Genomic DNA, 12,715 nt, shown 5'->3' with positions numbered 1-12,715 from the left:
GGTTGATCTTAAGTTTCAACATGTGAAGGACTACTGAGTGTAAGCTGCTGATTGATGCAAAACTCGCAGAGAGTAATGATGACAGTGTTTTGGCTATAACTATTTCAAGAGAGTATAATAATTTGGGGGAAAAAAACCCCACCCAAGAACATAAAAACACATAAAGACAGATACTGCAGATAGTTAAAAAGAAAACTGTATTCTTCCTCAGCTTTCTTTGTGCTTCAGGTTCAAGTGCAGAGGCAGAGAGCTACAAAGTACACGACCAGCACACAGCGCTGCTTTGTACAAATCAGACCTGCTGTGAAGGGGCACCCCAGTGACAGGAATGGACAACAGGCAGGTGAGCTCTCAGAACAGCTCAACTGAAAATACTCTCTTAAATCACCCCCAAATAACAGCATTCTATGACAGATTATTTTCAAAATATAGTATGTGAAACTGAATGGGAGCAAAAATAATCTGTACACACAACAGTCTTTATCACCACTTAAATTTTAAGAATTGCAGTGATACATTTTGTAAATCTAATAGATTGTTAGTAGTACTCCATGCCACACAGCTCTTACTAATAATTTTGTGAAGTGTCCACTTCACACACCAAGAAAATACACTAAGAAACACCTGCAGTCTGTTTTCCTCATCTCTTTTAGGGTGTGTATGCTATTGGCACATGAAGTTTGTCCTAATGACCATGACAAATTTCTTAAAATTAGGCTTTCACATACCAAATCATAATTGCTGATCACTTAATGAATAAATCTAAAAATTAGAAAGTATTCTTCCTACCTACACCAGTAGCCATTTTAATTTCTTCAAAACTGAATTCATCTCCTTCATTAAACATAAGCAATACCAATGTCTGAAAGAGTGATACTTGAAACTCCTTCTTCCCCTAAAAGAGAAACAACAAATAATAGTAATATTCAGAGAATTTTCTATTGTACCCCCTACATTTGACAGTTATAGAAAGTATACATTAATTTTTCTATTTCTAGAAGAATGGATATGCATTTTAGAATGCCTGGCACACAGAAGAATCTGCCTGAATGTAGTATTGAGGAAACTGGGTATTTATAAAACCTCTTTTTTTTTTTTTCCTCCTCTAACAGTAACAATACAGTACACAGCAGAAGCTCGTTAGAATGGCCTGGTATTTACTTCACATCCTTCACTTCATTTTAATTACAATATATGACATTTTGGTGTTGCCACCATCAATAGTGAATTTTTCCATAATTAACTCAAGTTAATATTCACGACGAGTTAGTAAAAGAATTCAAGGGGTTTTTTGTCTTTGCTGTGGCTCAGTGAAGCTGCACTATTACAAGGTAAGATACTGCATGAGACAAAACAAAACCACATGAACAAACAGCGCAGTTATTTAACAGTTAAATAATTCAACAAGCATTTAAATTTTAACCACAGCCTTCAGTCTCTTTATGTATGTCAAGCATATTAAAAGCATCACCAGCATCTGTACAATCAAAACAACTCCAAATTAAAGATAAAAAATGTTGTGTTCTTTTTCTTGTTTTAATTTCTTGCTTTATTACAACAAATTTATTTGAACGAGCAACAATTCCTATCAAATTAATATTACCAAAAGCTATCACACTGTTGCCTTGTTAGCTAAGTAGTATTTCAGTTTAATAATAAAAAGCCTGCTTTCTCTACAAAATAACAGTACTGAATTGTGATTGTTCCTCCACAAAAATGTTGCTACCTTTATAAAAAAATGCAACACATTATTAGATTCCAAATAATTGACTTAAAATTTAACCTAACAGGCAAAGCATTATCCAAGCAAACTTACTTCCTTAAATTCTGCCTTTAGGACAGCATGTCCTAAAGTGGTCTGCCACTGAAGTTTTCGACCACTGTGTTTTCCAAGGTAAAAGGTTTTAAATACCTCTTGAAGCTTTATCATCTGTTAAGAAAAGAGAAAAAACACTAGCATTATATCTTGCAGTGATACAAAATGATTTCACACATGTAATTTCTTTATTCTCCTCAACCATGTTTCCTAATAGGTTATTTTGTGGGAAAAGCTTAATCCAAAGAGCAAAATTTTGCTCTCAAGTACACTGGTACTACTATGCACATAAGAAAACCTCAATTCAAAAATAACTGAATTTTCCTTGGGTTTTTAATTTGATTGTTTTGAACAACAGTAAAATAAACTCCCTTTAAAGGGTTTTAAACCTCAAAAGAGATACTGGTTTTGTCCTCGACTTTGACTCTGACCTAGAAGTCATGGGACAAAAAGCATCCATCTCACATCTTTACACTGGCTAGTACCATCTGCTCTTAAGTTCTTCCTGTAGTTTGTGGATGGAATGGAACTCCAGTCCAATGCTACTGCTTTATACCCTCTTACTTCCAAGTAAGGGGGGTCTACCCTCCATTTTCATGATGAGTTGCTCAGGCTGAATTCCTCAGAAGTAGTCTGCTGTGGAGGAAAAGATACCTCAGGAACAAGAGTACAAGAGCTTCCATATCTTCCAAACTGAGTAGGAACCTCTGGCCTCTGAAGTGCTTCCCATACCTCCGATCAAACAAGCTATTGTAGGAAATAGGGACTCCAAATACACATTTCAACCTAAATTGCTACGGAAAGGAGCTTTTCAAGAATCTCTCAACTTGGAAACAATAATTTTTCAAGCAAATACTATTAAATGCAGGGGCTCATTTTGTGTGACACATTGCAGGATCTTTGAAAGAAAGAACTTGCAAAAACACAACTATTGACTAGTTCAAAGTGCCTAACCAATGTAGTTAAAGATTGACTAAATTAAGGTCAACTGACCAATTGCAAACTTTTAAGTAACTCACTGCAATGCTAAGTAAGGCAATGGTATTATTATACAGGTAAAAAAAACCCCACACTGAGTGAAATAATAATCTGAAAAAAGTGGACTTTGTCCACTACGTTCTATTTTTTGCAATTTTGGAATCCTTAAAATTACATAAACTCCTTAGATATCTAGCAGAAAAAACTTTATATAAAGGGCATTAATGCACCCTGTGATAATGATTTCATTTGGTAAAATGTATTTAGAAGAAGAATTTAAACACTAACCTCTGAATTTAAGTGGACTTCCATAGGTGTGTAAGTTGGCCAATATCCCATAGTTAATATATTTACTGTTAGGTCTATATTTCCTGGGTCACTTTGGTTCTGCATATACTAAAATACAAGAGATAAAAATTATTCAAGTATACTATCTGCATACTAAATTAGAAAATGTATATACTTAAGTTAGAAATTTAGGATTAGTATAACAATTAAAAATTCTTACAGGCCACAACCTTGGTTAGACATGCTCTACCAGGATTTTGAGTAACTATCTAACAACCACCTCCCCATCTTCAAAACACAGCAAGTGGGTTGGGAGTACAAAGAAAAGATCAACATGCCTTGAAATATTCTAGACCTCTGTCTATACAGGGTGCTGAGGTCGAAGAAGCTTTAATCACATGCAAATAAAGCAAAAGGAAAGAAACAATGGCAAAGACTAAGATCAAAAGGATCCCCTTGGATTTCTACATCTGTTAGACAAAACTGTTTCATATAATTGGAGTAGAGCATCAGTCAAGCCAGACTGCAAAATCTGGGACAGAAGAGTCACTACAGTATTTCATACTTCAGTAAGGCCCCAAAACAAGTACCCAGAGAGAAATGCAACAACAGGGTGAGCATGTACAGTACTTCTTGCAAGCATTCATCGGTCACCAACAAGCTGGAAACTCTGGGGCTGAGACATTCACAGTTTCTGTGCACTTAGCAACCTTCAGGGAGTTTCTCTGGTGTGGGCCATTCACAAAAAATTAATCAGAGCAGCACCAGTATACAGATTGAGGGGATACACACTTCAAGGATGTTCAGTCAACTAAATTACTGTGTGGTATTTAGACTAGTTTACTTTAAAAGGAACCAAATAAAAATGTAAAATTATTGTGTAGAATAAATAAATTCTGTTGTATAAACAGAACAGTAAGTAGACACTATTACTATGACTAGGACCTGCTCAAAAGCTGTTTTGATTAATTTTAGCTTAATCCAATGGATAGCACCATTAAATGTCTCCCCATGACTGTGGAAAATTTAGTATACAAACAAAAGCTAATATACCTGCTTGAACTGTACCATGACATCTTTGGACAGTTCCATGTCCTTGAACATGCCCTCCAGTTTGCTGGTAAAAGCAGCGCCACATTCTGTCACACACACACAAAAAAAAAAGCAAAGATCCCACAATTACAAAGAAGCACAGAACAAGTGATAAACATTTAACCTGAGACAGCTGAGCCACATTTATCAGGATACAGAGCACCCACAAATAGGAACCTTCTCAGGATTTTGCTCCTCTGTAGGTACATTAAATATAAGGCTGACTTCTCATACCTAAGAAGTCAGCCTTATATTTCTTGGTGAGCATAATGAAAGGTCTGATACATACATACATATATATACACATACACTTACATCCTCCCTTAGTATTTAAGTTAAGAGCTGAACAGCTATTACTTAAATTTTGGCTTGTCACTTCTTAAAAGCATGAGAAAATAGGGATTCCAAATTTGCATGTCAAAAAGTAATACAAAATTAACACATCTGAAGACACCTACCATGTTTAAGCTTTGACAACATGGACTTCTCAGCATCTACTGATGCACTTTTTCCAACCAGCAGTCTTTTGGCCAAGTCTTTCTTATAAAATGCCTCAAACACATCTTTCCCTGTAAGGAAATTGAAACAAAAAATGGAATGAAATGAAATGATACATTCTATCTGCATCACTGCCCTTCAGGTTTGTGACACAAGCCTTTCTCATGAAAAGCTGATTAGCAGAACAATATTCATTATGTAGCAGTGAAGAAAAACATGTAGACATTTTGTTCTTTTTATATTTTTATGATTTTTAACATATTTTGCAAAATATTTACTTATTTATTTTTATCTCTGCCCCAGGAGCTTGGGCTGCCTTGTATTTCCCATTGGATCAGCTGCAAAACACATGAAATTACTCTGGGGTCCAGAAGAACATTTTCCCTCCACTGGTCTGATTTCTTAAAAAAAAAAAAAAAAAAAAAGGTGGAGGGAGGTTTTCTATGTTTTAAAGGATAGATTTTAATAGCCTAAGGGAAAGAAAATTTAACAGAAGTCTTCTCACATGGTTTGCCAACAGGCCTTTTAAATGAATGAGTCATATAGATACCCACAAACTTTCACACCTTAAACCCAAACTTCTCCCGTATGACAGTGTAAGGTGTTTCCCTTTTAAGAGGAACAAATTTACTGTAACCCAAGCCACTACTTGTGCTGCCTACAGTAGCCCCTCTTAATTCCTCATGAACAGCTTCGAATTTAGGGCTTCTTATGATAGTCCTCTTCCTTCCCCATCCTATCATGAACCAGCTGCATCATGATATTATTGAAAAGGCCAATGCTAAGGCCTACTTATCATCTGCTCTTGAAAGAGCTCTTATGTACTAGACAGCTCAAAATAAAACCCATGCTTTTAGCTCAGTACTACAAAAACTATGAAGAGAAAAAGAATTGATGGAAGTTTCAGATTAACAAATATTAATCTCTTAGGTTGACAAACTGCCAGTATAACTGTTTTCACTCACCATCTCCATCTGACAAAAATGCTGCAATTATGATTCAATTATGCAAATGATACTACTTTATGACTTGACTGCTTTCCCATCATATTGTACTTGTTCAGGATTTTTATGAGGAGAGAACCCCATAGATCTCAGACAAACTAATACAGAACTGGGTAATTCCTGCTATTCCACCCCAGCCCAGGATACACATTCCACTTCCTTCAGAGCAGTGACAATGCATCTATATTGGATTAGACCACTGGTTTATCTGATGTCCAGTCTAGGAAAAAAAAAACAAACTACCACATTCAAGGTATTGCTCAGACAGAGACAAACATGAAGGAAATGCATTTCAAAGGCAGTGAAATTCAGCCATAATACTTTTTCCTGTCATTCTGAGCCCTCCACTGTGTTCCTTCTCAGCTATGATGAGAAAAGAGAAGCCAAGAAAAATTGCTGGGTTTTCGTGCTTTGTACCTACAACATACGTAAGTGGACAGGAAAGTCTGTACTGTCATTAGAGGAGAAGTTGTGGTAAGAGCCATGGTTAATTTATGTTCAAATCTTCCAGCAACACCTCTAACTCTTAGGTCTCCACTCACAAGACTTTGAAAGGTCTCCACAGAACTATTTGTCCTCTCCCGTATATTTACTGTGCTCCTTCAAGAGTAAGGCAACCTGAATTAAAGACCGAGTTGAGCAGGAATTCACACTGAAAAAGATCTCTTGCATTCAGAAGGAAGCAGTCCTGCTAGCAAAGGGAACAGTTTTAAAGGCATCAACACTGAACTGCTATTGCTTACCATGAATGAATCTAAATATGATCATTATTTTGTCAAGGATTCTTTCCAGCTCTTCATCTGTTGCTTCTTTATTACCAGCTCTTAACTTGGAATCCACATATTTTGCTACAAATAAATAAAATGAGGTAACAGCTTAAAAATAGATCTAAAATAACCAACTTAAGCATCTCCTGCTTGAAATATTACTATGTGTTAAATACCACTATATGTTAAAACATAGGGTAAGCACTACATTTTCTATTTTCCCTTTTCCCATCCCTACGTTCAGTGGAATGACAGAGCCCTTCTATATTATTGGAATATTACTGCAGCCCTAATTATATATAGTGGAAAAGTACTGCAAAAAGGAGTAGTCCAAGGCAAAAAATGAATACAGTATAATAATTAAAATTAATTCATTAGAAATTCCCACATTTTGTGTCATGCAAGCACATTACTTATTGAGAGACAATGTTTTGGAAGTGCACAATGTATATGAATGTATTTTATGAGAAACAGAAACAAACAACATAAAGAGGACTATATTTTTATAGACCTTTACCACGTCCCTCATGCTCCTTTGTAGGAGCATATTAAAATTTTAACAGAAGCACTGCTTTCCAGTTAGTAGTTTCAGAATGCCAGAAATAAGGTTAAGCCTTGAGTTTAGCTAAGTATTTATTAAGCCACGTTAGTATCCTTATACAACTTTCTGTGTAAGAAGAAAACCTTTGTGGGAGCTGGAACACCATGATCCACAAATGACAACAGCCCATATCATGGCTTTAACCTGTGTCACTGTGCTGTGCAATCTGTCCTACATAAAACTGATTTTAGAAGGAAGACACAAAATAAGCCAAATAAAGGCAAAACAATGTACAGAGGAAACACAAACAACCAAGGAGCAGGATCCTCTCCTGGTGTAAAATGCCACAGCTCCAGTTTTTCAGCAGGCAAAACTGCCAGGATAGTTTTTGCCTGATCAGGGATAAACTAAATAATATTTTAAAAGTATTTGTTATTATCTTTCCCCTTAATAAGCACGAGTTCTCCTGTCAAGGTAGTGGGTTTTTTTCCCCTCTGTTATTGGAAGGCTTTAAAATTGTTATCCCAACTTCAGCCTTCAAGGCAGATGGATGGGCTATACTTAGTCCTTTCTGAGAGATCCAGAACATCCACAGAAACTCCTCTACATCCACAATTAAAGCCAGTTCCCCTTCACTTGCTCCAGCTGCTCTTCCCCCTGACCAGTTACTCCCATGGCAGCCCCAGTGCTCACAGCTGCTCGCAGTTGTTAGCAGGAGGCGCCGTGCAAGCAGCAGAGCGCAGGGACAGGAGGGTGACATGCCCCGCCAGGCCCCCTGACAGCACACCCAAGCTCTTGGGGCCCGCCACGCGCCCGGGTTAACGTTTGCCTCATGTCCCAAAACCAGTCTCCTAAAGCAGACCGCGACTGCACCACTACTGCACTAGCACACTCAGCAGCATTATCATGCTTTCTATAGATTTTTGAAATATTTTACAGAAAAATATTTGTGTACCTATCAATTCTGCAGGCTTATTTGGTCTCTTGTTGATAAATGTTTCAAAGGACTCCTTCATCAAGTTTATAAATTTTTCATTTTTCTGAAAGCACACTTCTATGATATGGTCCACTTTATCCTTAAAATCTAGTAGCTCTTGCACCATATCCTTGTCTTTTTCAGGATTAACCACTATTGTTGTCCCAAAGTTCTGTAAAACAAACACTTTTGATAGTAAAATACTTTAGAGTGCTACCTATCTTCCCCAACAGACACATTTACACTTATAAAAATTATCATTAGAAAAAAGAATTTTTTTACAGAACTACTTATGACTTCAAGTTTTTAAAAAATGAGATGCATTGAAATTTAAAATAAAAAGTAGATACACATTAATGGATTTCAAACAGTGCTTGATTTAAAGATTATTTACATTTAAGACAAAAGTAAAAAAAATAAACAGTAGACATGACTATGATGTGCAAGTTCACGGTGAGATACAGAACTATGATTCATGTAAAATAAATTAAGGTGGAAACTGCCTCAGAAATGTTACATATAAAGGAAAACTTTGCATTATTTTTATTAAATCCAGTACAGAGCTCAACTGATTAAACAGGTAGCAAAAATTTAGCTGCTGCTCAGCCCTCAAAGATTTCTTTTTCATCAAGGGCTCTAAACCAAAATGATCCTAGGTGACTTGAAGGGAAACAAAACTTTCTCATGCACAAGAAGCAGCCACAGACCTGACTTTCTCTTCCTGTTCCTACATTTATTATCTCAGAGATAGAACACCATTTGTCTAATGGATATCTAAAATATCCTGTAAAGGAGGATTTTCACCTACTGGACAATTTACATTTGCTTAGTAACACTGATCAGTATCCTGGACAGAATGATCATTTTCCAAGGTGAGAAAGAGGACACAGCACAAACAAAAGCAAAACAGCATTCAATTAGTATATTTTTGCCAACTGAAGTATGTTACTAACAACAGTAAAAGAGATAGGGGGAAGTCCCTCTCCAGCCTCAGAATTTCCATGGCATTATCTAATTAGCCACTGTCATCTTTCATGGAGATCTCACTCAAGTACCATTTCAGAGTAAAGCTGAACACAAGGCTCCCAAGGTCCTTAGAATCAACATGTATCACAGAATCACAGAACAATTTGCTGGAAGAGACCTCTAATGGTCACCTAGTCCATCAGATCTTCCACTTGTCACAATTTCCCCTTCATTAACACAGCATGTGGGCATCTCACAATCTCTATCAGGTACATTCAGAAATTGCAAGGCTTTCCCCCCATTCTGAAACAGCAAACCTAGGTGCATAAAGCCAAATGGCACCTCTGAATTCCCAAAAGGGTCACTACAAAGGAACATAGAGCCTTACCACAGTAACTTGGCTCACAAGATAAACATTAGAAGTTCCTGAAGCCTCTCTTCACTGTCACACAGAATGTTTGGAAGGAGGAGCTTTACTGACACTACAGAAAAGGTTTTCTAGGTTTTTGAGTAGGTACACAACCATCCTAAAGCTGTAAGAGGTCTGATTCTGTGAAAACACAGGGTATGATAAGTCAATTTAACAACTTGCTGTTGTGAGAGGAGAGATTCCTTTCCTTATTTTCTACCCATCTTGAACTCCTACTTTTCTCCTTGGACCAGACTTTTCTGTGAGTCTCTTTAGCTCACTAAACCTGAGATTAAACTGACCTTGCCCAGGTATTGTGATAAAACAGATCACAGGAGAGCCTGTGTAGTGGCAGGCAGCACTAGGATTAAGTGATGAGCATGATCTGGGAGAAAGGAAGAATAAAGAGGATCCTCCTCAGCAACAGCACCACCATTCAATTGGGAAACACTCTGAGGAGTAAACTCCTCCTCAGTTCTGGGGACAGAGGGTAGCCATGTTCCACTCCCATGAGCTGCAGCACTGCTGGATCATGCTTGAACTCCAGACACAGGTGTGCAGAAAAGGCACCTCTGGAATTAACTGATGTTGTGCACTTAGTCCTGAAGGCTGATGAATACATGGGCAATTCAGGGGAGAACCCTGACATCAGGAATTATCAACTCCAGGGAGAAAAATCTTCTGTGACACTTTCCTGCCTTCATCTCGCAAGAGCACTAGAGTGCAAGCTCTCTGGGGCAGCATACTATGTGGATATTATGCCTAACAAACAAACCCTAAACATCTAAATATGACTGATGGATTATTTTCAGTAGGAGCATTCCCGTCCCAACATCCTTAAAACCCATCAGCATTGTTGTAGGTTGGTTACAAGTAGCACTGCCTAAACTGCAGAAGAATAGCAGATTTTGCAAGTATGTAAACAGGTGAGTGTATTTGCAGCAAAACAACACATAGTACAGTCCAGCATAGTCTAAACACATGTGCATATGGTTCTATTTAAAAGCAATGCAACCAAAAACATCCTGTATCATGTTCAAACCTATAAGGAAAGAAATTTCCAAGTAGAAATTTAAAACCAAAGCAGGTGTTGCTGTTTCTTATCATGTGATTGTTACTAAGGCAGAAGCATTAACATCCCTCCCCAAATTTATTTAAAACAGAAGTTTGGTGATATACCTATATATTATTCTTAGCTTTGACAGAAGTAATTTGTAACAGCATAAATTTTTACATTAGTAATAGATCTTTGAAATACCTTGATGTATTCACTCCAGTGTTGCAAAAGGATCTGCTGCCCACCTTTTACCCGGCTGAACAGCTGGTATGTCTGGGTCAAATCTGATATTCTATTTTCATTGAGCAGGCTATCAAGTCCTAAAAAATTAAATTAGAAAAAATGGAAATTTGAATACAGTTACATAGATACAGTTAGAAATATATTAGAAAATATATCTATTAGAGAACATACTAGTGTTTTAACTGAAATACTTTCTCAACAAGGTGATGATCGTGAGCCTTTTGCAGAATGGTTATGAAGAGAGCTTGGCTTCAAGGGTATAGTTTTACCAAGAACAACTAAAGAAACCAGGAAGCTAAGTAAACTGCCCTAAAATTAAAGTAATGATAAATACTAAACAAGATTTTTTCTGTGGAGCACAGCAAGCCATGTTTTTAGATTAAGAATGTGTTGGGAACAATGTACACTCCTACCAATGGAATAACACAAGATTACAGATTCCTTTCAAGCAACTTTTTGCTTTGTTGATTCACCCTACCTGAGACTAAGCTTTGGGCTAACAAATGGAGAAATGAAGCCCAAGGAATGTAACAAGCAAGTAACTTCATACACATTTTTCCATTTGAGAGTTTGACAAATGTAGTTCCAGTGTAATCAGAAGTACTTTGGTGTCAGCTACAGAGGCTTTAGTAATACCAGAGCATGGCATCAAAGATTTATGACATTAAAAAAAAAAAAAAAGCTTGATTTTACACAGGTTTACAGTTCACACCATCAGGATAGCTGACACTGTACAACTGTCCTACTTCACTAAATATATTTCATTAATGCTAATTTTTAAATTATATTAAAAATTGATTTGCAAATCACTACCAAATTATCCCATATTCTACTATATTCTTCAGCTTAAAAATGCTTTCACTGTATACTGTCACTTACATACATGTTCAGAAAGGCAAGCAATGTTCAAGAATGATGCCAGGTAAACTTTTGTCTGCTATTTTGAGACTACCTAAACTTCTGAGATATCAGAAAAAAAGACATACTTTAAATGTAAGACAACAGACTGTACACAGTCCTGAATATAGAGTTTTAGTGCTCTCTTTTCACTGAACATAGAATGAAAATCCTGGAAATCAAAGGATCATAGAAAAGCTTGGATTGGAAGATGATCTTGTTCCAATCCCTAGCTGTTGGCAGGGACACTTTCCACCACACTAGGTTGCTCACATCCCCTTCCAACCTGACCCTGAACACTTCCAGGGATGGGACATATAAAGCTTCTCTAGGCAACATGTTCCAGTGACTCACCACCCTCATAGTAGAGAATTTCTTCCTAACATCTCATCTTAGATCTCTCATCTTTTAGTTAAAACCATTCCCCCTTGACCTATCACTATCTGCCCCCTCTTTTTTATAAGCCCTCTTTAAGTACTGGAAGGTCACTGTGAGGTCTCCCGGGAGCCTTCTCTTTTCCATGCTGAATAACCCCAGCTCTGTTAATTAAGAAAAGCCCATCCCACTCAAGCATTACCTCCTATTCAATTAAAGACACCAATACCCAATCTGCTTTATTATAACCCAGATCACAAAATACAGCCTTCCCTCTTTCTCTAACATGAGCTGTGTGACTGAAAAAAGTATTTAGCCATACATTTAACAAATGAAAAGGACATGCAGCAAAGTCCTCTGATAAAAGGTTTCACAGAGCTTCCAGAAAGCACTGCCATAGCCTTGGGAATATCTACTGTACTCATAAAAAAACCCCCACAATTAGATATGACCCCAGATATCTAGTCAACAACAGCAGTTATATTAATGTTAGGGAAAAAGGTTTCTTGTACAGACTCTGCATTTTTAATCTTTTTTCTCCTGTATCAAACTGACTACTTCACATTCCTTAATGAAGAAAACCTACCAAAGGCAGCATCTTCTTCTACGTGAACAGAATACTAAGATGTCATAAGCGAATTAAAATGTGTCCTACATCAAACAAATACAGAAAATTAAGCAAGTCAAGTGATGATAGAAGCTTTTTAAACTATTTTTTTCCAGTAGGGACATAGAATGCAAAACCTGACCCAACAATAGTTGAGTCCTGAAGCACAGTAACCAGAAAGCTGGAAAAATGTAAAAATCT

General features: G+C 37.0%; 1 protein-coding gene across 5 annotated transcripts in view; it reads right to left on the bottom strand.

The window, feature by feature from the left end:
- CUL4A (cullin 4A) overlaps positions 1-12,715 on the bottom strand; it is a 57,554-nt gene that overhangs the window by 28,564 nt on the left and 16,275 nt on the right. For 4 of the 5 annotated variants that reach the window (XM_053971662.1, XM_053971663.1, XM_053971668.1 and 1 more), the window contains 8 exons: positions 10,594-10,712; positions 7,940-8,132; positions 6,420-6,524; positions 4,633-4,743; positions 4,136-4,221; positions 3,083-3,190; positions 1,817-1,930; positions 790-895 (listed from right to left, as the gene is read on the bottom strand). In XM_053971662.1, the coding sequence (XP_053827637.1) occupies positions 790-895; positions 1,817-1,930; positions 3,083-3,190; positions 4,136-4,221; positions 4,633-4,743; positions 6,420-6,524; positions 7,940-8,132; positions 10,594-10,712 (942 nt within the window). Of the gene's footprint in view, positions 1-789; positions 896-1,816; positions 1,931-3,082; positions 3,191-4,135; positions 4,222-4,632; positions 4,744-6,419; positions 6,525-7,939; positions 8,133-10,593; positions 10,713-12,715 lie in introns of those variants that run through there. The other variant, XM_053971666.1, reaches the window with a different exon arrangement.

Source organism: Vidua macroura, chromosome 2, assembly GCF_024509145.1.
Source record: "Vidua macroura isolate BioBank_ID:100142 chromosome 2, ASM2450914v1, whole genome shotgun sequence".
NCBI lineage: Eukaryota > Metazoa > Chordata > Aves > Passeriformes > Viduidae > Vidua > Vidua macroura.
The sequence above is the reverse complement of the archived record's forward strand: the minus strand, read 5'-3'. Positions and strand labels throughout refer to the sequence as shown.